General features: G+C 47.4%; 1 protein-coding gene across 1 annotated transcript in view; it reads left to right on the top strand.

The window, feature by feature from the left end:
• The window catches only part of SLC6A12 (solute carrier family 6 (neurotransmitter transporter), member 12), a 28,874-nt gene extending 4,339 nt beyond the window's left edge, over positions 1-24,535 (top strand). The window contains exons 3-14 of the mRNA XM_009070937.1: positions 1,019-1,159; positions 2,557-2,644; positions 4,239-4,371; positions 7,351-7,485; positions 9,609-9,712; positions 11,426-11,550; positions 11,838-11,950; positions 12,689-12,826; positions 14,133-14,235; positions 20,418-20,518; positions 21,183-21,353; positions 24,392-24,535. Of these exons, the coding sequence (XP_009069185.1) occupies positions 1,019-1,159; positions 2,557-2,644; positions 4,239-4,371; positions 7,351-7,485; positions 9,609-9,712; positions 11,426-11,550; positions 11,838-11,950; positions 12,689-12,826; positions 14,133-14,235; positions 20,418-20,518; positions 21,183-21,353; positions 24,392-24,535 (1,496 nt within the window). The remainder of the gene's footprint in view (positions 1-1,018; positions 1,160-2,556; positions 2,645-4,238; positions 4,372-7,350; positions 7,486-9,608; positions 9,713-11,425; positions 11,551-11,837; positions 11,951-12,688; positions 12,827-14,132; positions 14,236-20,417; positions 20,519-21,182; positions 21,354-24,391) is intronic.
• The last annotated feature ends 3,364 nt before the right edge of the window (positions 24,536-27,899 follow it).

Below are 27,899 nucleotides of genomic sequence, written 5' to 3'. Positions count from 1 at the left end.
GCAGTCTGGCATCCTGCAAACTGGGGGAACTACAGAGTGCACACACTGATGTGACAGCCCAAGGATGGGACTGAAGTTAAGGCACAGGTATAAGAACCAGGATTTCTGGGGCCCTGGAGAAGGATGTTTAATGACCTTAATGAATTAATTAATCTGACTTCCCCCATCCTGTTCAGAAGAGACCTCAGTGCCCTCATGTTGCAGACAGAGGAGCCTGTGTTCAGGCAGTCTGGAGGACTGGTTACCTTGCTCAAGCACAGGTGTGCAGCACCATCTGAAACTCCCCACGGAGTCTGGGAGCCTCTGCTCTGGAGATCCCTGTGCTCCGGCACGGGCCTGGAGGTGAACAGTAGTGGCATCTCAAAGGTCACTGACAACCAGTTCTAAAGCAAGGAATTGGCCCTTTCTGGCCTGATTACTGTTCTGATGTCTCCATGAGCAATGGGCACGAGCAGGACCCAAGACCAGAGCTCAGCTCCTAAGTCTGTACTTTGGTCCCAACATGTTACTTTATGCATGATGTACATCATCTGTGAGAACTCTTTTTTTCCTGAGTCTTTCCTGAAGAGACTCACCTGCATTTCTTTTTCTTTAAAGGGTAGAGCTGGTTTTCCTGAAGGAGAAGCACTGTAATACAGTGTCATGGTAGTGGTCAGAAAATGTTTTTCACATCAGTGAAAGGTCTGCTCCACCATAGACCTGTCCAGAGATACCAACAGTGTTTCCTCTCTGTGTGTGCGGTCACAAAATCCTTTCTCTTCCCCTTAGGTAACAACGTTGTTGGTGTTGCACCATTCTTACCACGACATAGTCTGTGTCTTTGTTTCAGGTTAAGCCTGATGCATTACCTCTCTGTGTGTGCGGTCACAAAATCCTTTCTCTTCCCCTTAGGTAACAACGTTGTTGGTGTTGCACCATTCTTACCACAACATAGTCTGTGTCTTTGTTTCGGGTTAAGCCTGATGCACTGGGAGTTGGTTAGCAGCCCCATCCTCACCTCCTCTGCTTTCCTTCGCAGGAATTGGATATGCCTCACAAGTCATTGAGTGGTATCTGAATATTTACTACATCATCATCCTGTCCTGGGCACTCTTCTACCTGTTCAGCTCCTTCACTTCAGTGCTACCATGGGCCAGCTGCAATAACCCCTGGAACTCAGGTACACTTTCCCTTGATTAGCTTCTAGCTTCTTTCCAATTCCCAGGAACTATCTGGGGTTTGTAGAAAGTATGTTTTGTTTGGATAAGAAGTACCCATGAACTGCGATGTGGTTTCACCAAAAGATCTGTTTTCTGGCAAGCAGGAATTTTCAAGCCAGTCTAGTTCTCCTCACATGGCAGGAACTTTTTATTAGCTCTGGTACAAAAATTTATCTTACAGTTCTCTTACTCTACCCCACTCCTTCAGAGTTACTGGGACAGCTGCTGCCAGTACCTAAACAGTTTCCTCCATGCACTCAGCTTTTGGATAAATCAGGCCAAGCCTGCACTGGAGGATTTTGCCAGTACAGGAGCAAGTAACACAGAACTCTAAGAACACTCTTTTCTTGGTTTAATCACATCCATACAGCCTCTATACCATCACACTGGCCAAGGATCTCATCTCCTCATGCCCACAATTCACACAAATGCGCCCGGCAGAGAAGATCTGGCTTTGGTTTCACTCAAGGCACTTGGGCTGTGCCTGGGAAGATGGGGTAGACATGAGGTAATCCTCTTGGATCTCATGTCCTTGACAGGACATATTGAATAGGTTGTTTTGCTCAGCAGCAGCAGCTTGGTTCCCTCTGTTTTTCTCTTGTGTCAGATGGTTCATTTCTGTGATGTGTTAAATTTCTCCTCCCCATGGGCCATTCACTCACCACTTATTCTGCCCCTTCATCCCAGCAGAGGTAACCAGCCTTTTAAAGAGTTGATCTGATTCCTTCAGTTCTCCCAGCATGGGTTTGTTTGCAAGGAAAGCCATACATGTTCTCTTAGCAGGCAGAAGCTTCCCAGGCACAGCCAGGCTTCCTCAGCTTTACAGTGGATTGTCTTTTGCTTGCTAAGTGCAAGACAAGGTGCATTTCTTGGATGCACGGCATCTCCTCTGTTTCTAGTAATTTCATGCCATGTGACAGGGTTGGGGATGGCAGAGGGGAGCATCAAGGCAGCTGCCTTGTGTGTGAACACATGCATATATGTGTGGACAGGGAATGGTGCATGATGTGGGAGGAGAATGGGATTTTTTATCCTGGCTACTCATAGTGGCTATTGCTCAATAATCTATATTTTGCAGCCATCTGGTTCTCATTTGGCAGGTAATCGTTCTCTCCTTCCTCTCTCCCCTTTCTGAAGCCCTCTGGCTACTGTTGGATTGGGATTTGTAGCCGGGGAGAGCCAGAGTTTAATGAGATGATTAATGAGATGCAAGAGTTTAATGAGATGCTCTATAGAACAGGGTGAAGGGTCTGTGTGCTGCCAGAGTGTGGGTTAGAGTGCAGAGGGGAAGGAGCATCCCTCATGGAGGAGTGTTAGAGGATTTCTCTGGCTCATCAGCTTCCTTTTCTTTTGGTAGATCTCTGTGTGGACATTCTGAATAGATCCAGCCTGGACAACAGGACCTTGCCCGCAAACACCACCTCCCCAATGATCGAGTTTTGGGAGTACGTGATTGCTTTCCCTGTGTTCAGACTCCTCTCTCACCCAGAGGCTGCAGCTCCAGGAGTATCTGGGTGGTGGGCTATGTGTCTCTGTAGGACCAAGTGAGGTGCCATACGTCAGACCTGAGCATGGGGAGCACACTGAGCTGCCAAGGAGATCGGCACAGAGCCCAGGGCCGTGAGGACTGGATCCACCCTGAAGCCTGCTTCACAGGGTGCCTGCTCATGTGCACACACGCACAGGCATATTCTCTTTCTGGCACTGAAGTGTCTGGGTGAATGTGGGCACCAAAACAGGCACAAAAAGCAGATGAAGACTTGCTGCAAGCAGTGGGTACATGGGTTGGGTGTTGCAGGCTACTGTTGGCAGGCAAGCATGAGAGGCCAGGGCAGACTGAACAGTCTTCCACAGTGAAACAGAAAGGGATGAAGCTGCCTTCTCCCTTCTTCTGCCCACGTTTTGCTTGCTGCCTAAGGAAAGTTGTTCATCAGGCTGCTCAGGATCATCCCTAGAGAGCAGGGATCTGAGGTACATGCATGAGATGCCAGAGAGGAATTTGAGGAGGTTTGGTCACAGGGCTGGAGGCAATAAAACACTGTCTGAGGGAGGGGTCCAACAGCAGGCTGGACAGTGTCCCAGACAGGGTCATCACTGCAGCCTGGATAGGCTGAAATGACTGCTGGTGCCACACCACATCTCCACAGTCTACTGAGGAAGGTCTCATAAAGAAGAGGGGTGTCAGGGACTCAGCTTCAGCAGTTGTTTTTGGGTTTTTTCCTATTTATGGCACCTAAAGTGCTTCTGAAAGGGTTGAGTCTTTTGCAGCCTGTTGACTGTGCAGCCACCAGAGATCACATCGAAGATGATACACACCCATGTTTTCAGAAAGAGTCTGCACAGTGCTGGGTCCCCTCTGCTGCCTTGTGCTTTGCACATGCTATTTAGCAAGAGCTGAGACCTCTCTGAAATGACAGTTCTGGTCTTCTACATAGAAAGCAAGGGGTCCCTGAGGGGACTGGTTTGGAGAAGGGAGTGCAGAGAAATTCTAAGTGTGGGGTTGGGCTTCTGGGGACTGCATACAATATAGTTCTGAGTTTTTGTGTGGCCCACCTTCATGATGGTGAGTCTTCAAGGAAGGAGGCTGAAGGAAGGGCATGGGAATCATAAAGATCATTTATGCTTATATATAGGCTGTCTGTAGTGCATGGGAAGGGAGAATGGTGGCCATGGGGTGATGATGGCATTGGTGGCCTGCTTTGGATTGAGTAGCCTCTGCTGGGCAGCTGTTGGAGTGGGGGAGCTATGGGGAGCAGGTGTTGGTTTTCTGTAGTGTGGGTCTGATGGGCATGGCACCGTGGTTTTGGAGAGTGGGAGGGTTTGGACCATCTACAGGAAGTGGTGGAGCAACATCAGCAGAAATGAGAGAGAGGGGAGCCCTAAGCAGAGCTGGGGTGATTCACGTGGCTGGAAGCCCTGGGCAGATGAGTTGTGGATAGTCTATTAAGTCTCTGGATGGGGTAATATGGGAAAGGTCTGTCTTGGGTGACTGAGGTCTGGGGTGTTAATGCTTCTCTCCCTGTCCCTGGACACTGGCAGGAAGCGAGTCCTGGGGCTCACGGATGGTATTCACAATCTGGGCACCGTGCGCTGGGAGCTGGCGCTGTGTCTCCTGCTGGCGTGGATCATCTGCTACTTCTGCATCTGGAAAGGGGTCAAGTCCACAGGCAAAGTAGGAATGAAGATTATCCTACCAGTCCATAAGCTTCCTTGTACCCATCTTACGTTTCTTCCCCAATCTCTTTTCCCTCTTCATGAAGTAGGGGCAGAAGACACACGGTACCGAAGTCAAACCTAAAACCTTGTGAGACCATACTGATTGTCACCAGTTGTGTTTGACTTCTTTGAGGAAGAATAAAAGAGTAGGTCCAACCAGGAGGGGAGAACAGGGAAAGAACTTGGAACTGAGGGGAGTCCTGAGTCACCTTTTCCCTTGCAGATACCCACAGTGGCTGATGACTACTGCCCAAGTGCCCTTGGGAGTCACTCGCTCATCACTGTGTTGTCCTGGTGTGGCTTGCTGGTGTTTTTAACGAGAGCCTCTGCAGTGGCAAACTTCCCAACCCTGGCAGTAATTAAACACTTGAGCAAAACAGACAAGCTGCTACCTGTACCCAGCTCAGTGAATAGATAATGAATCTTTTCTGCTTGTTTATCCTGCAAAACACTTGGGTTGGGCCAAGTGTCTGTGCTCTCTTTTGTACTCTCCCTGGAACTGCAGTTTAGGTCACTGTCTGCATTTTGCTAGCAAGGATGGAGCCAAAGCTCCCTCCGGATGTTGATCCTGTAAGGCAGGTGGACTGGTTTTCCTTTTGGAGTGTGATGCCTTGGGCTGGATATTAGAGATGCTGCCATGGCCTTGATTTGCTCAGGACCTCTTTCTTTCCTGGAGCTGCAATGAGATGGGTGGGTCAGTTGGGTCTTGTAGGTGTCCAGTGGATATCCCAATAACAAAGAGAGGGGAACCAATTTCTGCAACAGACTTCTTCCTTCAAATCACTGTCTCTACTATTGGCAGGTGTTCCCTGTAGTACTGAATGTCCATGTTTCAGTGTCAAATCCCACCTCCTACCTTAAAACTGCACTGAACACCCATTCCAACAGAGCAAGACAATAGCTTGCTCTGCTCACTACATTTTCCTCACATTTTGCTGATGACTCTGGCTCTGGCTGGTGCTGACCTGTTGTCCACCATTTCTCAAGGAGGGACAGCCAGACTCCACATCTGTGGGGAGAGGGGATGCTTTGCATTTTAAGCCTTAAATCTCTGATGTCCCCTGGTTTGAATAACACAGTGCCATCTTCACAAGAGGTATCATGCTGATTTTGGGAGATTGGGTCTGAGAGGCTGTTTGACCAGCACGGAAGTGTCATTAAGTCACCTCAGGTTTCCTTCAGCTCTCAGCCTTCCTCACTGAGTCTCTCCTTTGCCTAGTGCTGCCCCAGTGTGAAAAACTTGCCTGCACAAGGAGAAAGCTAAAGCAGTTCAGTCAGTCTGGTTGAGCTGATTGAGCTTGGTAAAGTCAGATAAGAAAGAGAGAAGAAACAGTGGGTGCACTTAGTAGCTGGAATGGGTTGGTTCCCTGAGACTACAGAAGATTTTTCCATCACATGGTTTAGGGTACAGGAATTACTTTTTACCAGCCAGATGTTATGGGCATGATGCAACAATACAGGGAGGGGCTTTCTGTGCCAAAGTATACTACAGGTCAAACAGTACTGTTGTTTTCTCTGCAAGCAGTAATTTTGAGTATTACAGAAGCACTTTCAAAAAATTCAACTGTTTCCTTCTTCTTTGCCAACTATGTATTAGTACAAGAAGTAGGGAAGGCCCAGGAACACTTAGTAAGTGCCTAACTTTGTTCAACAACTGCAGATTAAACAGGGAGTTGTGCTTGCCTGAGAGGCTGCTCTGATCAGATAACCCTGCCAGACCCTTATGTTTATGCTTCTGTGATTTTAGGAATCCAAATTAAAGAAACAATAATGACCTCAGGAAAATAATATCGAACAACTCTATGGAGACTCATTTTCTTGAAGTCACAATAATGACCTCAGGAAAATAATATCAAACAACTCCATGGAGACTCATTTTCTTGAAGTTTTTTCCTTATATTCATTTTGCCCATTCCTGTGCTACTTCCATGTTTCCCCTCCTTGTGCTTATATTCATTTTGCCCATTCCTGTGCTGTTTCCATGTTTCCCCTCCTTGTGTATCAGCTGATGTATACGAATGTTCCCCAGAAGTGATTTCTGAAGGTAGATTTTAATCATTATACCAAAAGTGTTTGCATCCTTGCTCAATTGGGGAACAGCAAAAGTACCATGTACTGTGACTCATTTGACCAATTATCACTAAGCAGAAAAAAATGTCATTTTAGGCCACTCACTATGAAGCCATAGAGTAAACAAGTCTTCACTTTACTTGGATGAATTCTGGTAATGGATAAATATTGGGAAGTTGCAACTTAAAGATACTTCGCAAATAGAAAAAAAGGAATGTTACATTACGTAATGGATTACAGATGAATAATTCTACTTTAAAATTTATTTACATCACACACAAGAAGAAGTGAAAAGAAGGCATTACAAAAATAATGGTCTACATTTTCTTCAAAGGCTTTGAGGTGCCCCCATTTTTTACCTGTGAGCTTCAGAGGCATTGAAGGGATGAGAGTGACGCATGAGCACTCCTGGAAATGAGACCCCTCAGAAGTGTCTCAAATTGGGCAGCAAAAGTTGCTATTTAATTTGGAAAACTCTTGCTGGGCATAGGACCATTTTAATAACTCCTCATTAAAACTCAGTGACAGGAAGGGATCTGTGTTTTTTCTGCAGCTCCAGAAAGATGAAGAGAACAGCTGGAGAGCAGGGAAATTAACACTGACTGGAAAAAAAAGAAGAGAAAGCTGAGCAACCAGTGACAGAGGCTTGGATGAGGAATAAAATGTAGATTAACTAAATCCCCAGTGAGATGTAACCTTGATTAATTTCATTCCCACCCCTCTTCTATGCTAGCTGTAGCAGCTATAGCCAACAGCAGAGTCCAGAGACGTTTGCTGGGGTGGGGACCTGCAGATGAGATGAGGTGAGGTGATACCTGCACCCTCTCCCTGCTGACACTCTCCTCTTGTTTCCCTGCACGTGCAGGTCGTTTACTTTACTGCCACCTTCCCGTACGTGATGCTTGTTGTCCTGCTGGTGCGAGGAGTCATGCTGCCGGGGGCTGCCGAGGGCATCATCTTCTACCTCAAGCCAGACATTTCCAGGCTGGCAGACCCACAGGTGGGGGGTGGTCAGGCAAATGCTGGCCACAAGAATATTTGCAGTGTACTGGTCTTTGGATCTGCTGCTAGCTGAGAGTCTAGCTGTCTTCTCTGAAAGGAGACCAGAGAACCAGAATCCGTAATACTGCTGAGGGGTTCTAGTCCCCCTGCACAGCCCAGCTTTTTTGCCTGTGCTGTGCAGCATATGGGCATGTGAGGTCATTGCACGGGCTCAGCAAAACTGGAAGGGTGTATTCAGCATGTAGCAGATGGCTTCCTGACTGTTAAATGCAGATAATTAAGGGAAGGTGTATATAATCTACCAATTTCCAGTTTTTCTGGCCTGCTTAGCACTTTGTTTGGCTCCAACTCTGCCCTTCCAGAGAGTGTGGGGTCCCTGTGCTTGCAGAGACCAAATGCACACATGCAATGTGGGCTGTGCTCCAGCCAGGCAGCAGGTTCCCTTCACATGCCCTGGGGCTGGTCCCACCTGCCTGTGTCAGGGGCTGGCCAAAGGGTCAGTCTCTGACACCACTCATGGGAGCTCATGGAGATGTCCCCTTGCCCCTGGCAAGGAGGATGGTATGCACCCAAAGCCCAGTTTAGGGTAGAGGGTGGAGGCAAACCCAGGACCTGCAAAGTAGCCTCAGTTGGCAGATGTGGGAAACACCCTTGGGTGCACAGGGCAGGCTGCAGGACCCTCCTTGGGGGACCCCTTGGGATTTCTGCTCTCACACCTTTCTGTAGCAGTAGTTTGCTTTCCTTCCCCATGTGGGTCCAGCAATGCCCAGGGAGGTGTTATGCAGACCCCTGCCCCAGAAGACCATTTAAATGATACTGCTGTTAATTATTCCACCTCTGAATCTTTTTATGGAGGCAGCCAAGCAATAAGCTTAGCCCACAGTCTCATCAGACCTTCCACATCTTCCCAGACATCCAAAGTCCCAACTGCTTCCTAACCAGCTGCCAAATGCCCTTGTCCCCCAAGTGGCTTTCAGACGCATCTATGTGTTGCCAATACAAATCTGTAGTGCACCGAATGCAAAATGCCCACTGGATGCAAAAATCCCACTGAACAGAAATGGCATTTTAATATCAAAACAATTAACAGAGGGTTGACTGGGGCTGAGTCTGTTTTATTCATGGCCAGAGCTTATTCACTGAAAACCTCCCTATCTTTCACAGCCTAACTAAAGCTGACATAGCCTTTCCAGGAATGAGATCTAGCTACTGAGTTTAGGCAGAATGTGAGGCTTTGGTTAAAGTGGGATGTGTGTCCATGACTAAAGGACTCCTGTGTACGTGCCTATCTGTGAGAAATCCATGTGGATTTAAGCAGCAATGCCTGGGCTGGGATTCTTTGAAGGCTACCAAATTCCAGTTGCCTGGATGTTTGTACTTGGGGTCTGCTTAGAGGAAAAACAGAGCGAGCAGGGAACCTGGAGATGATCAGAAAGGTGGGCTACTTCCCTGCCTGCCTGCTGGCTCATGCTCAGGGCTGTCCCTGGGAGCACGTGGGAGCAGAGCTGCAGCTCAGCCTATAGTTCATCTCCTCCACAAAGGATACGGCTGGAGCAGCATCAAAGAAGCCCACTCAGCTTTTCCCATGCAACTCCAGAGGAAACAGAAACCTGGGTTCATGACACCCCTCTGGCCTACAATATCTCAGCCTGGCAATTTTCTTATCTTCACCCTGCACCGTGGCCTCAGAGATGTCGTAAACTAGATAGGGGAGCAGGGAAGGGACTGCATTGATCACTAATCACAGTCTCATTTGGGGTGACTCACCAGTGGCTCTGCAAACTCTGGGCCACATAAGGACCACAGACATCTGTGATGTCAGCTTCAACTGGAGCCATGATATCATGGATGCCATCTCTATCCTGAGTGCAGAGGCACAGGATGGAGAAGGATGGTGTCACCTCGAGTGGTGAAATTACGGTCTCCTCAGGAGACTTTTCCTAGAGGATTTCCAGTTCTATAGCTTAGTTTTCCCAGGGCACTACCCAGTGTACAGTCACTGGTCCCCTCTCTGTCTCACAGGATTTGTTCTCCATGGATGGAAGGGTTGTTGTTGGCAGGGCGCAGCCATTTGTTTATTTTGTTGCCAGGTATGGAGACTACTGCCTTTCTCTGTTCCAGGTCTGGATGGATGCAGGAACGCAAATCCTCTTCTCTTACGCCATCTGCCAGGGTTGCCTGACAGCTCTGGGCAGCTACAACAAATACAACAACAACTGTTACAGGCAAGACTAGACTCCATGTATCCTGCTGGAAATTTGCTCAGACAGCACAGAGCCACATCAGAAGCAGGCTCTGTCCCTGGGGGAGTCCTGGGGTCATGCTGCTTTGGCTAACAAGCTGCTTAGAGTGCAGAAGTTGCAGAGGACTCAGTATAGGGATGGAGAGTGGCTGAGGGAACAGAGGAGCTCCAGAAAAAGGCTTTAATACTACTCTCCTGCATGAGTCACCTTGGAAGCGGGAGAGGGAGGAGGGGGAGGAACGAAAATGGAGAGTGTCTCCAGCCCCTGTGGAGACACCACAGTCTATTTTGACAGGGTGAGTGGGAGGGGATAACACAGCCAGCTCTGCCGTCACTTGCTAGGCAGGGGAGGTGGTACAAACAGGATGGCTGGGCCCTCTGTCTCCAGGGCTTTACTAGCACCAGGCTAATATACTGCCAGTCGCCTTTTGATCCTATCGATGTGATTAATCAAGTCTGTCTGGCCTTCTCCTTGCCCTTGGATTAGAGATCTGTTTTATCCATGGCCTGACATGGAGCTCGGTGAAGCCATCAGGACCATTTCTGACACCTTCCACAGAGCCCTGACAAGCAGGGGCTTTGTTATTCCTTCACATATTGCTCCAGCACAGATGGGAAAACGGAACTGTACTTGTGAGACATCAATCATCTCTCCTGTTCTCCAGTAGGTGCTGCCACAGCTGTTGGTCAGGCAGTTAATACTTTTCCCTGGCTCTCCCAAAATGGGTCTGTCACCAACGGAGTGGTGTGCTGACACCTTCCTCTAATTCCTTAGGTGCCTTATGCTGGCAGCTTAGCTCTGGGTGGCCCAAATGCAGTGGGTGTACACAGTGCCCCACAGGAGCTGATACTGTGGGTCAGCTCTGGCAGCTGCCCAGGCAGAATCAATCCCAGGGTGTGAGACTTCCAGCCCAGCCAGCTCAGACTGGTGCCCCATTTTTGCAGGGAGCAAGTGCACAAATATTTCAGGACAAGTATCATAGCATGTTCCAGCTGTCATCTGAGCATAGTTAATAAAGACAGTGTAGACACGACTCTTGTCAGGTGAGAATTTTTGTGCTGAGCTGAACTTGTATGAGTTCATGCTTTCAGATACTCCTCTTGCTCGACTATGCTTACTTTTGCAATGTCTTTCCTCTTCTGATTTTCTGTTTTCCTCATTTTCTCTGTTATTTTTCCTATTCTCTTGACTCTTGCCAGCTTTTTTGTTGCCATGTCCCTGTGTCTTTATGTCATCCTATTCACAAGCCACTGGTGATGACCGCTGAACTTGTATGAGTTCATGCTTTCAGATACTCCTCTTGCTCGACTATGCTTACTTTTGCAATGTCTTTCCTCTTCTGATTTTCTGTTTTCCTCATTTTCTCTGTTATTTTTCCTATTCTCTTGACTCTTGCCAGCTTTTTTGTTGCCATGTCCCTGTGTCTTTATGTCATCCTATTCACAAGCCACTGGTGATGACCCATTCTCCCTCTGTGCCATTTATAATCCTGTAACTCTTGAACAGTAGGGTAGAGGGTAGGTAGGCTGATTTTTGGCTCTGCTCTGAGCTTTTTACTTCTGAGGGGGTTCAAGAACAACATTGCTGTTTCTTAGTTAATGCTGTCCAGTGAGGGAAGCTGAGTACAGACATGATCCCAAGTGGACCCATTCTGCAGCAGAAAACACCAATTTCTCTCTGGTCTCCCCCCTGCAGGGACTGCATCATGCTCTGCTTCCTGAACAGTGCCACCAGCTTCGTTGCTGGCTTTGCCATTTTCTCTGTGCTGGGCTTCATGGCTCGAGAGCAGGGTGTGCCCATTGCAGAAGTGGCTGAATCAGGTAGGTTTTTCTGAGAGACTTCAGAGCCAAGGGAAAACAGAAAACCTGAAGGGGAAGGATTTTTCTGAAGTGAAGCCCAAGATGTTATCTACATCCTCTATTGCAATGGTGTTTGCAGAGAGATCTGTGGGACTAGTGCTCCTTGACACAGATTTCAGCCCTGTGTGTGCAAGGAGCTTTGGCAATATGAACTTTGAAGACATATGTGAGCTTGCTCTGTGCTGCAAGGTGGTAGTGGCAGGTGCTGGTGTGGGGGCACATGTGGTCATCCTGTGGTCTGTTGGCAGGTCCTGGCCTGGCTTTCATAGCATATCCAACAGCAGTAACGATGATGCCTGTGTCTCAGCTCTGGTCCTGCCTCTTCTTTCTCATGCTGATCTTCTTGGGACTGGACAGTCAGGTACAGCAAATGCTCCTCCTCATCTAACACCTAGGTGCCTGTCCCCACCCTGAGCACTCCCCATGGTCATTGGAAAGCGTAAGATGGGTCTGTGCTTTGCTGGACCTTAAACATGTTCTTCACATTGTACACAGCACTTTCACACTGAGGGAGCTCAGAGCCAGGGCCAATGGCAGGCCAGTGGTTACATGTGTTGGCATCTCTGCTGGCATCCTTCTTCCTGTGTGTGGGTGAGGGTGTCCTGGCTACATCCCCTCCCATCTCTGCCAGCAGGAAAACCATGCACACTGCAGAGTGAGGCCTGGCACAGAGCAGGGCAGTTTGGCAAGGGGAATGGGGCCGTTCTCTCCCAGCTGAATCCTGCCAGAGTGATCCTTTTGTACTTTCTGGTGTGCCCATCTCATACCATTCTATACCCCCGTTATGCCAGGAACAACACCTAGCAGAACACCCCACAGCATGTAGTGTGCAACCCTGGAGTGCTGGCACAAGGGCAGCAGGGCTGTCCTGGAATGTCCCCCAGGCAGGGTGCCCTGCTCTGCAGCACCTCAACCCCTGTACCTGGAGAATCAGGACGTTCCTCCCTGTTTCGGCTGACTCTTGGTGGAAGCGAGACAGATGAAAAGCAAAAACAACAAAATAAGGTTAGGGTGGCTGGAGGAAAAAGGGACAGTGAGAGTAAGTGTGTGCTTGAGGAAGGGGAGACACTGATTTTTTCTGGCCTGTTTTCACCTGCAGTTCGTCTGTGTGGAAAGCATGGTGACAGCTATTATTGACATGTTCCCAGGAGTGTTTCGGAAGAAGGGACGTCGGGAGCTGCTGATCCTGGCCATTGCAATCATATGCTACCTGCTGGGCTTATTGCTGGTCACTGAGGTAAGAAAGAAGAGGCTGGGTTATATAGCTGAGCATCAAAACCCCTGCTAGGCAGCTCTCAAGGTCTGGGTGGAGACAGCAAGCTCATCTTTGATGCTGTTAATCATCCTTCATTTCTAATGCATTAGCTGGTGTCTCCCACAGCCAGTGTTGCTTTGACCTTGTGTGATGCTGGTGCACTCTTTGCATAACTGAGCCTTCCAGGGAGTCGGTCCCACTTGCCAAAGAGGCTGTCTGACATAAAGCTTTGTGCAAATACCAGACCTGATAGCTAAAACAAGCTGAGCTGTTTGAAAACAAGCTCATCTAAGGGCAGTGATTGTTTGTTGGCTGCTTTCCACACAAAGCAGAGCAGCAGGAGGGGAGCCTGGGTGTTACAGCTGCACTGTAACCCTGCCTGAGCCCATGGGAAGCTTGTAATCCCAAGGAGCAGTAGGAGCAGTGTGTCAGTGCTGTGCTATGTGCATGGTGTTCACACTGCTCTGCAGCTAACAGCCAAGCACTTCTTCTACAGTGCTGTGCTGTACTGTGCTCTGTGTGCCTACTGCGTGCTTGGGTGGGGCCTTAGCACTGCCCCGTGCTTCCTTCATGCATGCTGTAGTGACAGCTAAGTCCTGCTAAACCTCCTAGGCACTGATGAATGATTATCCAACAGGATCCTGGCTAAGGATCTGCTGTAGGCACCTCTCACTGCAATCAATTTGAGTGAAACTGCTTGTCTAGAGCCCTTCAGCACTATTTGAAAGTACCTACTTGACTTGGAAGGACTTTCTCTTTGAGAAATCACATGCAGGTCATTCCCTGACCGGTACAGGCAGCTCATGGCAGCTCCACAGTGCTCAGCTCGAAGGCAGAGGCAGCAGGGAAGCCACGTGCACCTGTCATTGCACAGCTTGGACCTTGAGCATCATGTAAAGCTGTATGAGGGTAAAATGAGGTATCTGAATATCCTGGTGCTCAAGATTCCAATTTCTTGGGTGCAAATTTCTGCACTCGTACATGGTATTTTTAAATTATGCTGGAAACTTGCTAACAGATTTAAAACCAGCAAACAGATTGATTCCTGCTCCTATGGACACAGAAACCTGCCTAGCCCAGCAGTATCATAAAATGGTAAGGAAATATCCTCCTGCCACCAGGCCTGACTGTCTTTTTAGGACAGAGTGGGGGCAACCCCAAGAGAAGGCTCTTCTCCCACCTGCTCTAGATTCAGTGTTTCTGCTGCTATTCGTCTGCTTGCCTCACTCATTTTTCCCTGACATGGAATAGTCTTGTCAAGGCTCTGTCTTCTCTACCTCTCCAACAGGGTGGGATGTACATCTTCCAGCTCTTTGACTACTATGCTGCCAGTGGCACATGCCTGCTCTTCTTGGCCATTTTTGAAGTCATCTGTGTAGGGTGGGTGTATGGTAAGTGGAGGACAAAAGTCTGCTTTGCTCTTTCTCAAGGGAAGAATAGGGGGGTTTGGAAATGGGATTGGACAGAAAAGATCCTTAGGGGGAAAAGAAATGCTGTAATTACCCTCTTTCTTGTCTGATTTTCACTGTTTCCTTGCAACATTTCTTAATTGCTCCACATTTAGAGTGGGAATGGTTTTTCCCTCTGTGAAGTTTCCCCATGTTAACTACCTTGCTGTTCTTCCCATCTGCCCTTTGTATTAGAAAATCAGCTATAGAGGGGTGACTGCTGTTCTCTGGGCTCTTTCACTGTCTGCCTACACTGTGCCTTTAGTTTAGTCCTGCCAGTTAATTTAACCCAAAATGCTGGGATGTTGACTTGCCGTGTCACTCCTGGGCTGATACACTCTTCCTGTTTACAAGGCTGTGATGGCACTCCTAAAAGAAACAGGATGGACTGCACTGGTTCTCAGTAAAGTCTGTAACTAAACTACTCAGGAGTAGGATTACACCCAGCTCCATGAACTATCATGAGAAAACCAACTGCTTGTTAGTGTGTGCAGTAAGAAGAGTATCCTCTGATATCCTATGGGAGATCACTTCCTGAGCACTGCAACTGCAGTTCATCTCCCTGAAGATTCCATTGAGGCTGATGGTTTTTGGGCAAAGAGTCTAGTTGTGTGTGATGCAGAGCAGCTGCTCTCTTTCCTTAGCTCCATGGAGCTGCACAAGCTTGGTACCTGTAAGGATCATGTAGAGCTACACTAGATGCCAGCTTAGACCAGACCCTACATCCCACAACTACATCAAGCAGCATTGCCTAACTAACTTAAGGAAAAGACTGCAACACATCATATTGTGTCTCAGTGGTCAGGAGTGGATACTCAGGAAGGAGTACAGTAGCAGAAAAATTAGGAATGATACTTTCTGTGAAAGTTCTTCCAGCTTTTAACAACTTGTAGAACCATAGAAAGGTTTGGGTTGGAAGGGACCTTTAAAGGTCCATCCTCCCTGCCACTTTCCACTAGATCAGGTTGCTCAAAGCCCTGTCCAACCTGGCCTTAAACATTTGCAATGGTATTGCATCCACAACCTCTCTGGGCAACTCGTTTCAGTGTCTCAGCACCCTCATAGTAAAAAATTTCTTATATCCACTCTAAATCTACCCTCTTTCAATTTAAAACTACAAGTCATGTCACTTCAAGCCCCCTTTATATACTGAAAGTCTGCAACACGGTCTCCCTGCAACTTTCTCTTGTCCAGGTTGAACAGCCCAAATTCTCCCAACCTGTCTTCATAGGAGGTGCTCCAGTCCTCTGTTTCTATGGTCCTTCTCTGGACCCACTGTGACAGGTCCATATCTTTCCTGTGCTGGGGGTCCTAGAGCCAGATGCAATACTTTGCTTGTTGCCCAGGGATTTCCAGAGACAGAAGACAAATCTATTTATTTCTCTTCCATTAATTTTTCCAGTTGACTCAAAAGTATTTATCATCCACAAAATGCTGCAGCAAGGAACTCCATGGCTTACTTAGGTGTTATGTGAGGAGTCACTCTCTTTTCTATGCTTTGAATGTGCCATCTGCTAATTTCATTTGATGCTACCTTCGCCTTGTTACAGACAGTCAGTCCATGGGTGCTTTCTTTGGTGTTTACAGTTTTATAGAGGTTGCAGTGGCTGCAGTTCAGTTGCTGATGAAGGGGTTGTCAGTTTCTCCAATTGCTTTATGCATAGCAGGAGCCAATTGCTAGTCTGGATGAATTCCTCTCTTACTGAAATGGTAGCCAGTCCAGCTACCTGGCCTTGACTTCCTGGGAATGTAAGAGAAGCAGATCTGGAAAACAGATTAATTTTTGAGAGACATCGTGCAAGGGAAGCTCATCTGACAGCTTGCAATACCAGACTTTGGCCAGGTTTTAATTCAGAGTCACCTTCTGCCCAGTCCTTCTGGGATTTAAGGGGACATGGAGATCCTCATCCTTCTGTGACAGGGCTTCATTATCACCATGCTAGGTTAACTCATTAAACTAAGTTATGCTTTAACGTATGGAGCCCCCGTGCCATGTATGGACACAGGCCACATGCCATTTCCAATGACACATGGAGAAGAGCCAGGCAGACAGTGAGCAGCAGGAGAGGTGATGCTGCCCCAGCAGCCTCAAGGGGAGACAGGGTAGCTGGGGATAGAGAAATGGCCCTTCCCCTCACCACCACAGGTTCATTTGTCCCTCTCCACACAGCAGGATTTTACCCTCTTGATGTCCTTCTTTGTATCCATTGGGATGATTTTGGACCAAAATGTAGTCAGAGGGCCAAGGTGAGGTATCATAGTGGGAAAACAAATGTGCCCGGCGCCAATCAATGTTTTTTTTTCCCCAGGACCATAATTGGCAGGGCTGAGCTTCTTGCTTATACTGTGAAGAATTACACCATTTCTGCTAACACAAATAGGCCTTCTGAGTTTCCCCTCTCCCAGCACATATGCCAGCCACCCACCACTTGGCAGCTTCCCCCTGCAGCTGCTCTTGCAAAGACCTGAGGGTTTCCTTGGGTACTGCGCTCTGCCTGTGAAAGGATTGTGCAGCATTGGACCTGCTGATCATGTTCCCTAGAGGGGAGTGCTGGAGGGATTCTCATTTTTTTTTTCTCCTCTTTTCCTACCACTTTGGGACAGGCAACCCTTCCATAAGCAGGCATGGGTTTGGAGCACTGGGATTCACAACACGATGCCACTGAAACGTGCTGCAGAGAGGCTGTTTTCCGGGCAGTCACAGCATGCACGTTAGGATTAGCTAGCTGTTCCAGGAGAAAGTGAGCACATCCATCACTACAGGAGAGCCAGGGCTGAAATCATTAGGACTGTCTACAAAGCTAAAGCAAACTGATGCCAGGGGTACCTGTGGGTGGCCCCAGGGTAAACCTGTGTTGTGCTGCGCCAAGTCTTTCTGCAGTTCTATTGCTCACACCCAGTGGCTGCCAGGAGCAGCAGCCTCCTCTGCCTGGGTTCTGGCTGTCAGGCTTGCTCTGGCTTTGTGTGCTTTATGCTCTCAGGTGCACTGACTGCAGGCAACCTTGCATGCCTATTTGTGGACCATAAGTGGCCTTCTCTGTGCACCTGGTCCCCACAGGATGCACAGGGGTTGCAGTGCCACGGTGCATCTGCTGCAGGCACAGATGCAAAAGGTGTTGATGCTGCAGGTTTGAGACAGAAGGAGCAGACACAAGCTTAGCACTATGGCATCACTATAGGTTATCACCTATTGAAATGCTGTGGATTAAATTGGATATAGATGAATGCAAATAAATGCAGCTTGAGAGAAAAGACAGGGATTTTCCATAGATTCCAAACTAACAGACCTGTGAAACTCACTGCTTTTTTGAATATTGTAAAAATAAAATTACATTTTTGGCCCTTTCAGTCTGGGTATCACTTGCAGTAGTTATAAACTACATAAAATGAGAAGGACTCCCAAGGATGAGCCACAAGGACGTAAGCAGATCTCTAGTTGGGTTAATGTGAAATTCATTCCAATTAATTTATGTAGCAAAATTAAAGGATTTGTCAGGAAAGTGTGCAACCATTTTGAAGGTATATGGGATCGATCAGCACAAGCATAGTGGTACCAGCATAACTGTCCTGTGCCTGCATACCATTCTTCCTTGTCTTGGGATCTTGGGGATAACAGCAAACATCTTTGTTCGTTCCAAGAAAAGTCTCTGTGTTTTTCTCTGCAGGAGCTTTATCTAACTCTTCTGATGTGCTGGGAAGGAAGGGCATGTTCCTCCAGCACATCCTCCAGCTTCTAATTTGCTCAAAAAGCCAATATTGAGCGATTGAACTGATTTTTAAAATTTTTTTAAATGACTTCTTAAGCTTGATTACTTTTTCATCTGCCTGTGAAACATAGAATACATAAAACCTCCTGTTCATACACTCTCTGAGGATACTCATGTCAGTCCCCATTGTGTTTCATCACATCACCCACTGACTGCCACAGTGGACATGCAAATGCAAGACCTGATGGTTGTAGCACAGAGAAAAGGAGTAAGGACAGGTGGATGCACATTGTAACTAACACCGTGAGGTTTGGATTGTTCTCTTGGTGAAGGATGGGTGTGTGTGTGTTCTTCTTTCTGTCTGGCATCTTTGTATTTCTTTAATTGATATGTCTCTTTGATTAGATCTGAAATGCAAATGTGCAGGGAAACTTTATCTGCCACAAAGTTGTATTATGAGCTAATTTATCTGTCACATGCCTGACATCACAGTGTGTTTCTGTGGAAACACTGTATGCTATAAGGTAATGTGCTGTGCTCATATTCTAAACTGCAATTCATATAATTTGTATCTCCTTTTTTCCACCCTGTAGAAGATTCTGGCTTTTTGGCAAAATGAATTTTACATACCATCTCCTTTCATCCCCAGAATATTTTCAGAAATGCTATCTGAAACCTCATGATATTTACAGCTTGAAAGTTCTCGGGTGTAGGCTGGGCTCCCACACAAGGCTATATGTCCCTTGATATGCCACAGCTTGTTGTCTTTGCTTGAGGCTACTTGTTAACTCGCCAACTCAGCTCCATGAGGTGTTCAAAGAACTACCCCCCCCCAGCTTAAAAACTTCAAAAGGATGGGTTTAAAAGAGATTTTCTGCAAGCATTAGTCATGGGATATAGAAAATAATGCAAAAGAAAGAAAAGCACACAAAATGTGCTTTTGTGGAATGAATATATTTAAAGAAAACATAATATGAGAATTCTGAGACATAAAACCACAAGCCAAAATACAAATCACCAAACCCAAAGCACTCACAAGTGTGGCCAGTTCTCTAGGCATGTATTGTGCCCAGTTTAGTCTTCTGGTGTTAAGATGCAAAGAACCAGTCTCATCATGCTTGCAGGTGGGAACCATGGCATGACAATGAGTTCACAGATAGACACCCTTAAAAGCAGAATCCTTCTTTATTAGCTAAGCACCATGATAAAACTTCAATGAGACAACTACAGTATTATTTCATCCCAGAGGTACTTAACTGGTACCCCTTTTTCTGGACAGACTAGCTCCATGTTTTTGCCCAGTATAGTTGCTCTATTTCACCTGAGGCTGTCTAGTATAGTATCTCTGCAGACTAGCTCCATGTTTTTGCCCAGTATCGTTGCTCTATTTCACCCGAGGCTGTCTAGTATAGTATCTCTGGTTAGCTTTGGTTTGGTAGGTGTTAGGGCATCTGATGTATGACTTTTTGATTTTTCTTCATTTGAAATTTCTCTCTGGCCAACATTAGGCTCTTGATTCTTGAAGACATCCTAGAGTTTATTATAAGGTCTGCTGAAGCCCATCTGCATTGCATTGTTGCCTCTATATGACATTGCATACATTTCATCTGTGTGCCTTGGGCTGGGAAGAGTCAATGGTCATGGTCTAGTCAATGGCAGTACTTTTAGGTGCTTTTCAGAGGTACATCTCACTCCAGTGCACCATGGAATTCAGGTGGGTCCCACATACTCTGAGCAACATAATCTAGTAAGTGAAACTACTGAGAAGAGAAGCAGCTCATGCTCCCAGCAGACAGCTCTCACTGGACAGTACAGAAGCCCTTGCAGATGGAAGGTTTGTTTTCCAGAAGAGTTTGGACTGCCAGGTCTTCTGAGTTTGCACCAAAGATAAAATATTCTGTGGAAGGCAGGCTCTTGAGGACAGGGGTCATGCCCAGCTCAGTGGGGTTTCTTGATATGACTTCCCTGGTATAGCAGCATATCTGTTTACAAAGAGAGGGTTTTGTTACTCTCCTTGTTCCTTTTGGCACTCTGGACTCAGATCGCCCCATATCCGCAACCTGCAGGAGCTTCCCCTTGCTGGTGTGTAAACCAGGCATCCTTCCTTTCCTTGTGCCACTCCTCACCAGTTCATTGGCTGCATCCTCCCACTTACAGCTGCTGCTGTCTGACAGACTGTGCATTTCTTCAATGTCAAGTTTATGACAACTTACAGATGAAACTTAAAACCTCCATCTCTATTTAGCCACAGATAAATGCCAGAAAACCCCATTGCCTGCTGCTCTATTATTTGGATAGCCATGTTTTCACCAGGAGTAAACACCGAGGATAAAGAAAGTTGGGATCTGATGTGAATAGTGGTTGAAGGAAACAGCAATCTGACCTCTGACTTTGTCTCTGTGATGGTTGGTGACCAAGGTGCCAACCGCTTCTACGACAACATTGAGGATATGATTGGCTTCCGGCCGTGGCCCTTGATCAAGATATGCTGGCTGGTGTTCACCCCGGGTCTGTGCTTGGTGAGTGCAGTTGTGACAGCATGGCACGTTACTCTGCAAGTTCTTGCCTGTTTTGTGTTTATGTCCTGTCTTGCTCCATTGACTTTTACATGGTTTCTGAGCCAAATTCTGCTCCTACATCTTATGTTGAGAGTTGTTTTCTTTGACCTCAGTGGGAACACAGATGGAATCTATAGCTACAACAAATTCCTAGTCCTTCATCCTCAGGCTCCAGCAGGACTTGAATATCAGGGAAATTTCCAAACCAGGCTTGAGCCAGCCCAAATCATCTAAGAGCTCTGTAGCTAGAGAGACCCAGGAGGGCTAAATCTGTGCCCACATGGTACTTCTGGAGGGCTTCTGCCACAGAGAACAACAATTCCTGGCTTTGATATGCATAAATTGCTGTCTTAGTGTTGCTGGACCCTCAAAGCTGCTGCCAACTTGGTTTAGGTTGAACTCATAGGAAGCCTGAAGGCTTTACACTGCAGAGACTCCTGCCCTTGGCTCTGAGATAACTCCTTGTGCAGACAACATGCACCAAGCTCTGCCTTGATGCAGGTAACAAGGTCCATGTTAGCTCATGCAAGACAGTACCCTCATTGCCACCCAGTCAGTCCTTGCAGGGTGGCCAGGCTTGGCTGCTCCCTTTGCTCTTGTTATATCTGTGTTTTCTGCTCCTCAGGGTGTCTTCCTGTTTTCCCTGATCAAGTACACCCCCTTGAAATACAACAACTCCTACGTGTACCCACCCTGGGGCTACACGGTGGGCTGGCTGATGGCACTCTCCTCCATGGTCTGTATTCCTCTCTATGCCATCTTCATCCTCCTGAAAACCAAAGGATCCCTGAAGCAGGTACTGGGATTGTGGTCACTGGGCATGTTGCTGTTGCTTCCCCCAGATGGCTCATGGAAGGGCCCCAGGGAAGGTACACGTAGCACATTTCTTCTCTGAGAAGGCAAAGGAGGGTGTGAGTGGCCCTTCCCTGGAATGCTCTGTAGCTCTTGTTGGCAATTTGGAGGGCTTGGAGCATCTCAGCACAGCTCCCAGGGTGATCATCAGATGACCAGAGTCTTCTATAAGGTGTCACACCATCATGCTTTGTGTAATAAATAGACATATATAGATATATATGTAGTATCTATTCAATAGGTACCAGGGTAAACCAGGTGCAAAACCAGGATTTGGGTAGAGAGAAACCTCATGAGATTCAGCAAGGGCTAGTGTAAGGTGCCACACCTGGAGAGGAACAGCCCCAAGGCCCAGTATAGGCTGGGGGCTGATCTGCTAGAGAGCAGTTCAGAGAAGGACCTGGGAGTCTTCATGAGTGACAAGCTGACTATGAGCCAGCAGTGTGGCCTTGCTGCTGGGAGGCCCAGTGGTATCCTGGGGTGCATCATGATCCTTGCCCTAGTGAGGCCACATCTGGAGTACTGTGTCCAGTTCTGCACTCCTCAGTACACAACAAGGATCCCTGTGTCTGTGGTGTAGGTGTGACAGTCACACTGTGAAGTCATGGAGAGCTGGACCCTGCACTGCCAGCATAGCCAGGGATGGGCTGGGTGCAAGATGTCCTCATAGGCTCCATTGTCTCAGGCAAGATGAATCTGTGCCCAGTTAGGGCTGAGAGGTGTCTCTTTTTGCTGGCTGGGTGATGTGTCTTAGTAGAGAGACAGAAGTTGTGGCAGAGCTGTGTAATGCCCATGTCAGACTCAGGAGAAGATAAAGTACAAGGCCCAGATGGGAATGGTAGTGATAAGTCTTCAGTAAAACAGTGAGAGGGGCATAAACCATGCAGGCAGGAAGGTAGAGGAGAAGCATGATGCTCTGAAATAGTTCCTGTTTAGCTGCCTTTGACCTTGAGCCCTCCTGGTCATGATTACGAGTTAGCAAGGGAGCTGAGAACTGTACACCTCCCAGCATGAGGAGCTCCAGGTGAATCTTGTGCCAAGGTGCTGTGGTATGATTTGCTCTAAGTTCAGACCTCAAGTCCTGCCTCTTATAGCCCTCTCATGTGCTTGGGGCTATTTAGCAGTTCTGCATCAGTAGTTTCCCATGGGTGGTTTGAACAGTTTGACTGCGGCTGTCATGTCTGACACCCCACAGCTCACAGGTTTTACAGGTCAAAATGAGGGCTTGGAGCTGTCAGCGAAGTAATTGCCCACATGTCCTGCCTGCTACACAAGCAGTATCTCTCACCAGTGGCAAAGTGCTTCAAGCTCTTGGACTGAAATGCTGCTGTGAGTAGTGTTAATGTTTATTGTAGAGCACACCTGAAGAATTGAGTTTGGCCTGTTTCAGATGGAGGACTTTTCTGTTTGCCCTGGCTTAAATGATATTAGTTGTCATTTCCAGGGACTTTTCAGTTACATGAAGAAACTCCCAAAGATGTGGTTTAAGTATGTGGGAAGGATCAGCTGCTAAACTTGGGCTGATTCAGAGCAGAACCAAAGACAGCCACATGATACCTCCTGGAATAGTTGCACCTGTTTTGAAAAGAAGTTTTCTCAAAACATACCTGTTATCTTTTTCCAGTCACACCCCAGAAATGTAGTGGATTAATTTCCTGACACAGATGCTTCCAGGAACACTGCCTTTCAACTGAAACCATTCACTGAAAGCAAGTTTGTAACTGGTAATTATGATCAGTCACTGCAGAAAACTGATTCCTCTTGTTACACTTGACTGACCAAGAAACACAAATGTTGTTTCCTAATGTGTCTGATTAAGACAGCTCAAGCTTCAAAGACTGAAAACTCACAATGAACTGCTCACAGAGCAGCTGCAGACCAAGGTCAGTTTCAGAAATCATGGGGCAAATAGTTTTGAATAAATGAACAAAATCTGTGATTCTGGCAGGCACCTTACAAGGAGTGGGAGCACTAAAATAAACCCAACGTGTCATGGATGAATTGCCTGCTCTGCTTGTGATGCACTCTGTGAGGGAGGAGCATGCACTGCCCTGGACAGCTTGTGATGGACAGTTAGTAACTATAAAAGTCAGGTTTCAGTAGGGAAATGACATGCTGTCCCATGGAGCCTGGCAGGTAGCTGTGGGACATCGAGTGCTACTTGGCTTTGGAAGGAGAGCAGGAGTTCAGGAAGGTGTGCAGCTCCAGAGGGGCTTCAAAAATGGGATAAGAAAGACCAGAAATTCACAGCAGCTGTCCCTGTGAGCCTGCACTTTTTTCCCAAAGAGCTAGAAGGTATTTGCATTTTTGAAGAATAAACTCCCCAAAGCTGTCACAACACTGCACACAGGTCTCTGGAACAGCCTGTAGCACCCTGCATTGCACAGGATGGAGGGAGCTAAGGGCAGGCAGCTGCCTTACAACCCCTGTCTTCACCATCGCAGTCTGGCTGGCTGGAAAAGGAGATCTGGGATGGTCTGGGGGCAGGAACCAGTCTAGGGAGTGACTGCTTTACCTGGGAAATGCCACTGAGGTAGGCAACACCTACCACCCTGTTTTGGACCATAGCATGATATGCCCAGCACTTTCTGATGATCAGACCATTTAGAAGGCTCCCACCAAAGTCAATGGGAAGCATGGCTACTTGGTATAGGAAAAAGAAGGGGTTTATGGTGTTTTCTCCAGAGCCACAGAAAATGCCTGTGGTCCTAGTTGCCTGCGTCCTCCTCTGTGAGGAGCCCTGTACCTTGGGTGGTCAGTGCCTGGCCCAGGTTTGACCCCAGAGCCGGGGCTCATCGTCACCGAGAGCAGCTCAAGCAGCCTGCTCCTCTTCCTCCCTCTTCTACAGCTGGTCAGTGGGAGAGGAGCAGGGAGCTGGGAGCATTGGCTCTCTAGATGGCTTTGCCCCCAGAAATGGTTGTGAATCACTAATGGATTCCAGTTTGTTTGTCAGTTTAATCAGCAGAGCCTTCCTCTCCACAGCGGCTCACGCAGCTGGTTTCCCCAGCGGCAGACCTGCCACAGCCGAGGAAGCACACGGCAAGGCTGTGCCAACTGAAGCACGAGGGATGGTCTCCTCCAATCCAGGAGGTGCTCAGCATCACAGAGAGAGAAACCACCTTCTAAAGCACCATGGACATCCTCTCCACAACCCAGACTGATTTGCTCTCTCCTTCCCAAAGTGGTTTCTTTTCCCTCCTGGGCTCTTCCCTTCTCTCCATCACGTCTGAGACAGGAGCATCTGGGACACCCTCTGGTTCCAGCCAGCTGGTTGAGCCTACCAGGGACAGCATTTCTGTTGACACCCTGGGGACATCTCTCCCTGCCACCAGCTGGGAAGGCAACAGCATACTTCCTGTCAGAAGTGTCCTTCAGTGCTGACACTGGTGGGGAAGAGAGAAACAATATAGTAACAAACTACAAAAGGAAAAAGCAAAGGGGCAAACACCACCACCACCCCCTCCCCCGTTCCTGCTGGGAGGAGGAAAAGAAACCACAGTGGGGAGAGAGAGCAGAGATTAAAGGTGTGAAGGAGCCATTAGGGATGCAAAAGCGCAAAATGATGGAGCGTTAGTGCAGGAAATAAGTACGTTGGTTCAGAAGGACATATGCTGGAGGATGACAAGGGAAAGTTTACTTGTAGGTTACCTATGTACCAGAGAGAGAGGGTGCCAAAAGCACATCACAGCCAATGACAGGAGCAGGCTGAAGTGTTAGTAGTTAAGGCTTCAGTTGCCACTGAAAGGGAAGAGAGTCACAGGGTCTCACTGCAATCATAGTTGCTGATGATGGATCTCAAGGAAGTCCCAGGCTGGAAAGAGGGTGACTTGCTCTTGGTCAAAACTACATGGCTCAGTGAAAATGCATCTGAGAGTGAAACCAATGAATGTTTGACAATTCTTTCAGAAAATTCATGGAGTGCAAGAGAAGTCCCAGAGCAGTTGGTAAAAGAAAGCTGGGAGAAATGAGACCCTGGGGACTGCACGCCCACAAATTTAACTACACTGCTGGGGCAGTTTAGGGAGGAATTAATGAAGGAATTGATGGGCCTGATTCTTTGCTGCAAGAGTTGCTTTGGGACGAGGGTGGGGGAGGGATTGCATTCCCTTGGCTTTGCTGCAGATGACTGCTCAGGGGATAAGATATAATTGAGCGCAATAATCATCAGTTCAGGCAAGGTAAAGCATAATTAATAGGTAAGATGGGTTCATTGGAAGCAGATTGCGTCAAGTTGGGGGTCTGTCATTGCCAGGGTAGTCAAAAAATGTGAGGGATGGCTGGGAGGAATCATGCTCGGATGTGGTGTTTGGTGAGGTGCCAGATGGCTCTGCCCTGTGGAGGCTGGGGCTGGAAAACTCCCTGCCAAATCCTGACTCAATGTCTGTCATTATTTCACAGTTAAAACCACAGGAAAAGCCAGTGGCAGCATCCCCCCAGGAGCTTTGCTCTGGTCGAGGGTACACGCGCTGGTGCATGGCTCTTACACATCCAGCCACGCCAGAGAATGGCCATCAAAATGAATCACAGGTGCCACAGGCTCCTTTCCCTTGTGCCTTGTTCCAAGTAATTGCTTTTCCCTGTGCTGTGTGGAGATAAACGGCTCGCACTGAAAGTAAGCAGGAGAATCAGGCCTCATCTGTGCAATTCATACCTATCCCAATTGCTATGGGAACCTTATCTTTTCCAGTTTCCTGTGAGTTTAACTGGAGAATTAGCATAGGGCAATCTTTCACATTTAATTTCCTTTCCTTTAAAAACTAAAAATGGCAAACTGTTGGTGAAATGAACACTGAAATTCAAGTATCAGAATTTGTACCACTCTGGGACTGTTATCCTTGGATTGAAGATTATTTACTGAGGAAGGTGGAGAAAGCTGGCAGACCTCATTCCCATTCCCTGCAAAGGACTGCAGCACCACATGAGACACCATTCGTTAATTTAGATTTTTTTGAAGAGCTGAATGTTGCTGCAGTAGTTGTGGGAAGAGCTTAGTATCCAGAGGCTTGCCGTCAGCCTCAAGGTAAGTAGTCTGGTGTTGTTATCTCTCCCTCCCAGCAATGTTGCTTATGACTTGGTGGGTGGAGCAGCTCCCTTCAGAAGGTCTCTATATGCTGCCAGAACAAAGCCAGTGGCTGCTGCCAAGGAGCAGCAGTCCTGGCACCACCAGGGTGGCACAGCCCAGTCACTGGACCAGGGGGTGGTGGGTGTCTGCTGAGCCATTGCCTCCCTACGCTCAGAGCTGCAGCAGGGCCATGCTCAAGACTTTTGAGTTCAGGTGTGGGCTGCAGCTGTACCCACGGCCAAAATGTTGGTATTGGCTTTGAGAAGGAAACACACGTTCTCTTCTTTGAGTAACAGAAAGTTAAAGGACTGGGACTTACCATTCAGGTTCAGTCTTGGGCATTAGGATGGGTTTCTTGTACAACCCTTTGTAGGACATGTAACCCCTTTGCTCTTGCTGCTGTGCCTTTAAGATGTAAGGTAGTGTCATACTGTCAAAGAAGGCATGGAGATGTGTTCACTCCTTTTTCTGCAGCAGTTGCGTAACACTGTAAATTTCCTAGATAGAAATCAATTTCTTTTCAGTTTTGAGCACAAATGTGGGGCTGTGTTATTGAAAATAAATGCTGCATGAACCTGTTCCTCTGTTGCTTATGTGTAATATGACAGTAGCATCCCAGCTCTGCCAGAAAGCAACTTATTTTAACAAAGTCAGAGGAGGTATTGCTGTCCTTATTGAAAGAAATCACAAAATTTCCAGGATCAGGAAATTAATCCAGTTTCTTTGGATGGGATTGGCAGAGTTTCAGGCATTTTAAGTTGAAGCTCAGTGACCCAGTGCCATTTAATTCCCTTTCCTTAAAAAAGTAAAGTCATCCAGATATACCCAGCTGGGGGACCAGGGGAACATGCCACCAACAGCTGTCTTTTGTGGTGAGACTCCCAGCACAGTGAGAGCCCAAGTAATGATTTGGTAAACTTATACAAAAATCTCAGGCATTGCTGCTTGCATGTGACAGATCTGTCAGGTCTCCATCAGCCCGTGGATTTGGGCACTACTGGAGACCTCTGAGTCTGATGGGAAACTGCTCCCATCCTGCACACCACCAGGGTGTAAAGATACTCCCAAAGGGATGGTACAGAGAAAAGGGAGAGATATTTTTTGCCCCATAATTTTTGATAACATGTCAAGTCATGAAGCTGAAGTCGAAGGGAAGTTACGAGGTGGCCATACTGCGCTACTCCTCCTAGCTGGAAGAAAAACACTGCATGTAGAAGAAAGGACAAACATATGTCAAGCCCCTCCAAGTGTCAAACTGCTTCTGGTTTTCAGTTCATTGGGGGGGGTTGTATTTTGTGTTGGGGTTTTTTTTACTAAGAAGGGCATTTTCACTCTTCTCTCCAGAAAGAAAAGCCATGAAAATAGTTGGTTAAAAAAGAAATCAAGCCCAAAGGTCTTGTATTATCTTTCTCCTTTCTTCATTTCTTT

Source organism: Acanthisitta chloris, unplaced genomic scaffold (assembly GCF_000695815.1).
Source record: "Acanthisitta chloris isolate BGI_N310 unplaced genomic scaffold, ASM69581v1 scaffold11303, whole genome shotgun sequence".
NCBI lineage: Eukaryota > Metazoa > Chordata > Aves > Passeriformes > Acanthisittidae > Acanthisitta > Acanthisitta chloris.
The sequence above is the reverse complement of the archived record's forward strand: the minus strand, read 5'-3'. Positions and strand labels throughout refer to the sequence as shown.